The 6,701-nt window shown below is 54.9% G+C and overlaps 1 protein-coding gene across 1 annotated transcript; it reads left to right on the top strand.

Annotated features, from left to right (window-relative positions):
- The first annotated feature begins 2,719 nt into the window (after positions 1-2,719).
- Positions 2,720-6,204, top strand: LOC142422841 (testisin-like). Its single transcript, XM_075528073.1, has 6 exons — positions 2,720-2,858; positions 2,962-2,988; positions 3,173-3,338; positions 3,977-4,260; positions 5,488-5,642; positions 5,962-6,204. Exons 1-6 carry the CDS (start codon positions 2,720-2,722, stop codon positions 6,202-6,204), a joined length of 1,014 nt encoding a protein of 337 aa, XP_075384188.1.
- The last annotated feature ends 497 nt before the right edge of the window (positions 6,205-6,701 follow it).

The raw sequence follows: 6,701 nt of genomic DNA on the forward strand, positions 1-6,701 counted from the left end.
CAAAGACCCAGAACAAAAACTCATATCGATGTGAATGATGGGGAGGGTGGAGTGGAGATACAAAGCCCATCTGTCGACAATTGGACATCCCCTTACAGAAAGGTCACATGGAAGAGATCAGCCAGTGAGGGTGCAGTAAAGCACCTAGGAAACATTCAACTTTCTTGGTTCTTTAATGCTTTCCCCCACCTCAGCCACTATCATGACCCCAATTCTACCTTACAAATCTGCCTAGACCAGAGCATGCACATGAGTACGGATAAGAGTTGGAAACACAGGGAATCCAGGACAGATAAAGCCCTCAGGACCAATAATGAGAGTAGAGATACCAGGAGGGTAAGGGAAGGCAGGGGGAGAAATCACAATGATCAATATATACCCACCCCCCCGGGGATGAACAACAATAAAGTGGGTGAAGGGAGACATTGGTCAGTGTAAGACATGAAAAAAAATTGCAAATGACCAAGGGTTCATGAGGGAGGGAGGGGAAAAATGAGCTGATACCAAGGGCTTAAGTAGAAAGAAAATGTTTTGAAAATGATGATGGCAACATATGTACAAATGTGCTTGACCCAATGAATGTATGGATGGATTGTGATAAGAGCTGTACAAGCCCCCAATAAAACGATAAAAAAAACCACAAAAATAAATACATCTTGGAAATGTTGCTGAAGGATGCACTGTTGGCTAGCCTCCTAATAAACCTGTTTTCCTCTTTCTCTGTGCCCCTTGGAGTGATTATTGATAAGGTTCATTGCTCCAGGGCACGGACTCACTATTTGGGGTAACAGCTTCTATCAATCTCTCTTGAGGCCCAGGGAGTTCCCAGGTTGTAAATGAGATCCGATCCTCAGTGTGTTTTAGTGGATGTTGCAGGTAAGTCAGAACAAGGTGTACAGTTCTTACGTACTTTAGAACCCCTGCCATCGAGCCCATCCTGACTCAGTGCCCCTGTAGAACAGGACGGAATTGTTCCTTAGGGTTTTCCAGGCTTCACCTCTTTATGGGAACAGATGGTCTCCTCTTTCCGGAGCGGCTGGTGAGTTCAAATTGCTGCCCAGTGCTTGACCCACAGGGTACCAGCCTTACTTTAGAAAGGCGTGGAGCCTTCTCAGTGACTCCGGTGTATTGTGTGTAGCACGTGATGGTGATTTCCACAAAGTGTTTGTGTTTAGATGGGGTTGTTTCAGTGGTTTCTAAGTGAGGCTAAAATTTCCTAGCAATTTATTAAAGCTGACACCTGTCAGTCAACAACCAATGGAGAAATGGTTGAGTCTAGTAGCAATAAGAGAAATACAAATAGAAACAACAATGAGATACCACCTCACACCAACACTCTTTGCAAAATTAAGGGAAACAAAACCAGAAAATTATATACGCTGGTGAGGATGTAGTGAGATTGGGACCCTCATACATTGCTGGTGGGACAATGGAAATCTGCATGACACTTCTTTTCCAAATGCAAAAAAAGGGACCTCATGCTCCCGCAATCCTTCTACCAGGCATATACCCTAAAAAGATAAAGAATACTATATGAACAGACATGTGCACACCTGTGCTACTGCAGCAATTTCCATAATGGCAAGAAGACGTAAACAACCCCAAACCCCAACTATAGAGGACTGGGTAAACAAACTGGCATATGTACACAGTGAAATATTATACATTAATTTTAAAAAATGATGACTCTCTCAAGTGCTGCAAGACAGACAAAACTAGAGAACAGTATGCTCAGCAAAGTCAGTCTTATAAAGATAAATATTTAATGACATTATTGCTTTTTAATTTTTTGACACTATTATTATAAGGAAAAAGCAAAGTAATTTTCACATCAAACGATAAGAATTTGGAAACTACGAGGTGGCCAGGGACTGGGGCCAGGGCAGAGAGGGGAAGGACAGTAAATTATCGAGGGCAGGATGGGAGGGCAGGGAAAAAAGAGAGAACCACATTTATGGGGGGTTTAACTTACTGCCATCGAGCAATGCTGACTCATCTCCACCCCCTGTGGGTTTCTGAGACTGTAACCATTTAAGGGAGTAGAAAGCTCAGTTTTTCTCCTGAAGAGCTGCTGGTGGTTTTGAACTGCCCACCATGCAGTCTCAGCCCAGCACGACCACTACATCACCAGGGTTCCGTAGGGGGGCTGGGACTTAATAGGAGATTATTCCCAATTTCATTTTTTTTTCTTTTGAGAAAAATCCAACAACCCAGAATCTACTTTTCCTGTAAAACTCAAATAAATAAAGTCAACAGACAAACACTCACACGGGGTCTTCTGGTAATCGCAGCTCTGGAGATCTGAGGTTCACAGTGAGGACAGCTCAGGAGCCTGATGGGCCCCCAGCTGTGGGCAGGTTCTTGTCCGGAAAAATGTAGTGGGAAATCCAGCCAAGGTCCCTGGGTCCTAGAGAAGAGAGAGAGGAGTTTGGGGGTATGTAGCTGGTACCTAGCTCCAGGGGGAGCCCCAAAGAGGGCCAGTGAGATCCTGGGAACTCCGAAAATAGAGATGGCAGAGACAAAGACATTGGGAGCACCCAGGGATGTAATTGGGGGCTGTAGCCTCAGTGGGACCTCGCAACGACGGCATATGGGACCTCGGGGTCCCAGGGAGAGTGAGGACAGAGTTAGGGACATTTGCACGTGAGCCCAGGCCGTCCTGATCAAGCGGCCAGGCTCGGGGAGGGGTTCTATGGGCGCCAGTTGGTGGGAAGGAGCCATGGGCGCCCTGCTGCTGCGGCTGCTGCTGTCCTTGGCAGGACTCGGGATGCTGGGGGGGCTCGGGCGCTTCCAGGGGGACCCGACCACTCCAGTCCCCTCAGAGTCACCGGGCACAAAGCCAGAGTTAGAGATCTCAAGTGAGGGCTGGGAGTAATTCTCGGGGCGGGCACCTGGAACCGGGGGTGAGGGTGGGGGCTGGAAGGTCCCTGGGGGCCTCACTTCTCCCCTTTCCCTCCCCAGGTGATGAGAAGAGGAAAATGCTTACAGGTAGGAGAAGTGACAGGGGGAGGGGACGGACCTGTGGGGTGAGTGAGCTGGGTGGGTGAGGGTACCGTGGCCTGTCTCCCTCCGTGACCCCGGGGAGCCCCTTCCATATGTGCCCCTGGATGGGGCGACGATGGCCCTGCCTGTCCCTCCCGAGCTGAACCACGTGTCCCTCTGTCCTTCTCAGCGCCCTGTGGCAACCGCAAGGCCCCCACGCGCATCGTGGGGGGCCATGACGCCAACCTGGGGAACTGGCCGTGGCAGGGGAGCCTGCGCTTCTGGGGCTCCCACGTCTGTGGGTCCAGCCTGCTCAACCGCCGCTGGGTGCTCACAGCGGCGCACTGCTTCCAAGAGTGAGTCTGGGGGCGCGGGGTGGGGGTGGAGCACGGACCTCCGGGCCGTGGGGCTCCCACGTGAACACCCACCCTGGGTCCTCTGAGCCCCAGGCCTACCTGGAGTCCCTCCCACCTGAGTTCCCATCGGCGCCCCTAGGGGGAGGGGCACGCTGTCTTCTAGAATAATCTTCCAGAACATTTTCGTTTGAAACCTTCCGTTTGAAACAACTGGCCCCACCCTCCGTGGAGGGAGGTGGGTGGCACCTGTGGCAAAGGTGTGGGAGGAGTTACCTTCGTTGAAGGAAACTGGCCTGTGGGGGAGGGACCTGCCTTTGGCGATGGTTCCACCTTGTGCCCTCTGCCCCAGGGCAGGTGTCTTAGAGGCAGAGACTGACAGAGTGCCTGCCTGGCCCGCGCATCCCCTCACAGCCCCAGGTTCAGAATTGGGGGGCGGGAGTCAGGGCTTCTGCAATTCCTACAGGGCCCATTGGGGCCCACCGGAAGGATGCAAAGACTGGGAGCAGGGCTCTCAGACGCAGGACAAGTCACGGGGGCCTCCTGGAAGGTTCCTGCCCCCGACACCATGGAGAGGGAGGGCCCCAGTGGACTCGGGTGTTTCCTGCTGAGCTGCCGGCCTGCACCCACCTCTCTACCAGGTCCAGGGACCCCTTCTCCTGGAGCATCCAGTTTGGCGAGCTGTCGGCCGCCCCCTCCATCTGGAACCTGCAGGCCTACGAGAACCGCTATCAAGTCCAGAGGATCGTGGTGCACCCTGACTACAAGGGGTACTCGCCCTACGACATCGCCCTGGTGAAGCTGGTGTCCTCGGTCACCTACCGCCCGCACATCCAGCCTGTCTGTGTTGTCAACTCCTCCATGGAGTTCCAGAACCGCAGAGACTGCTGGGTGACCGGCTGGGGGGATATCCAGGAAGACATAGGTGAGGCCAGGGCAGAGGTGGAGCTGGGGAGCACACTTGTTCACTCCAGCAGTTTCCACTGGTCTCCTGCCGGCCCACTCAGCATCCTCCCTCCACCTGCCGGGCAGGGCCTCCTGGACCACAGCTTGGTTCTCTCTCTGGGACAGAGCTTGTGGACAGCAGGCTGTGCAGCTGGATTCAGACCTGTCATCCGGATGGTGGGGTTTGGCCGGGGGTGGGGTGGGTGGGGGCTGTCGGTGAGGTTGAAGGGATTGATTTTTCTCATGCATTCATTGTACTTAACTTTGGGGTGCCCCCAGCCCTCAACACTCCAGCTGCTCCCTGCATCTGCCCGGTGCAAGTCGACCCTCCAGAGGGCACAGCCCACCACTCCAAGCTCCTGATCCCAATGTGCCTCCTCCTCTACCCTGGTTCCCTGCTGAAGCCCCAGTGCCCCCAGGACAGCCCCGTAGGCTACCAGGGACCTAGCATTTGCTTAAATCTCACCATAAGTTCTCAAAGGCCCCCTGGTCCTGAGACCCCTTGGGCATGTTCTCTCTGCCTGCAGTCCCTGCCCCACTGTCCCCAGCGTGGGCCATGTGTCAGCCCCTGACCTGGACTCATTTGGGATCCAGAAGTGACATAAAACCAAGTCTGTTCCTATCTGGAACTCAGTTTTGCAAAAAGTCGAGCTTGGGAGGTGTTTAAACCCATTTCACAGATGAGGACACTGAAGTTTCGAGAGCTCAGGGAATTCCCATTGGCTCCAGAAGTAGTAAACAGAGGAGAAACCAGGTCTCCTTGACCCAGAGAAGGAAAGAGAGGGTCCTGAGGGCACCGGCCCCAGGAAAGGAGGTATCCACACCAAACGTGCCTCCCCTCCAGTTGAGGGAGCCCCATAAAAGGTAAAAGAAGTGAGGTCCAGGGCACATCCTAGGCCTAGACCCACTGATGGCGTCCCCCACCCAGCTGTTGGCTGCCCCTGTACATACTTTGGCCAGGAATCTGTCCTGTGGGCTCAGGCAGGCGCCATCCTGTGCTTATAGATCAGGAAACTTGAGTCAGATCAGAGGGAACTGGGTCAGCCTGTCCTCTCCGGGTCTTCTGTGGCCTCGCTCAGTGCGCCCTGCATCCTGGTGCTGGCAAGAGCTGGACCCAGAGCCCTGTCCTAGGCCCTGCGGGTGCCCCACAGCCCACCCTGCAGCCTGTGCCTCAGCCGGCTATCTCTGTCTCTCCCCATCCCCCCAGAGCTGGAGCCCCCCTACAACCTCCAGCAGGTGCAGATCTCCATAATAAACAACAGCATGTGTAACCACCTGTTCAGAAAGCCCGATGTTCGCCACAGCATTTTCGGAGACATGGTTTGTGCCGGCAACCCGGAGGAAGGGCAGGACGCCTGCTTGGTGAGTGCTCCTTCAATCCCAGGAGAGCCTCCGGACCTCCACCTCCACCCTGCCCTGCCCCAGAGGTGTTTCCTGGAGAATAGTACCACGTTTGCTGAGCCCACCTGTTCCATTCCGTGCCTGGGGTCCCACAAGGTCGGGAGGTGCACATCCCACCGGCCTGAGGAGGGAAAGACTGCCAGCCCATGTGGTAGCTGCAGAAACCAAGGCTCGGTCAGCGGTTAACTGACCACTGTATTGCTGACTCTCTGCCCCCTCCCCTCTGTACCCACCTAGGTGCCCCCACCCTACCCCCAGGCTCACACATGCTGTTCCCCAGGGTGACTCTGGAGGACCCTTGGTCTGTGAAGAGGACAACGTGTGGTATCAAGTCGGAGTGGTGAGCTGGGGCGTGGGCTGCGGGCGCCCCAACCGACCCGGCGTCTACACCAACGTCAGCGAGTATTTCCGCTGGATGCAGAAGGTGTTAGCCCGGGGACCCCCCTCCACGGACTCCTTCTCACTATTGCTGCTGTTGCCCTGCACTCTGTTGTGGGCTCCCTTGTTCCTGCACCCATCCTGAGCCCATGACACCCTGGGGGGCTGCTATGGTGCTGGGGCGGGGCTGGGGACCACCAGGGACTGACCCTTGCTGGGCTAGGCAGGGCCCCTCTGCTCCTTGTTAATAAACATATAAGCATGTGTGAGGGGAGGCGATTCTTTGATGGCCAACCTCCTCTTCCGCCTTCCAGCCAGGCCTGTCCTTCCCCTCGCCTTCCTCCCTCTCTGTCCCCAGCTGCACTTTTAGGTTTCAGATGCTGACCACCAAGCTCTGGTCTGTACCATCAGAGAGGTGACTTGTGGAGATTAGCAATGTCAGGCTCTCTGCGAGGCTGGGGGGATGGTGGGACTGTGGGGCCAATACTCCAGGACCTCCAGCTCATCGGAGTTGCCACCCACAAAAGCCACAGACCTGTCTGGGGGTGGGCACCAGCCTTGTCTCCTTGTTAACTCAGCGGCCTCCACTGACCTCCGGCCGGCTGGAAAAATTCTTCCTTCTCTGGACCACAGTCTGAATTC

Source organism: Tenrec ecaudatus, chromosome 12, assembly GCF_050624435.1.
Source record: "Tenrec ecaudatus isolate mTenEca1 chromosome 12, mTenEca1.hap1, whole genome shotgun sequence".
Lineage (NCBI taxonomy): Eukaryota > Metazoa > Chordata > Mammalia > Afrosoricida > Tenrecidae > Tenrec > Tenrec ecaudatus.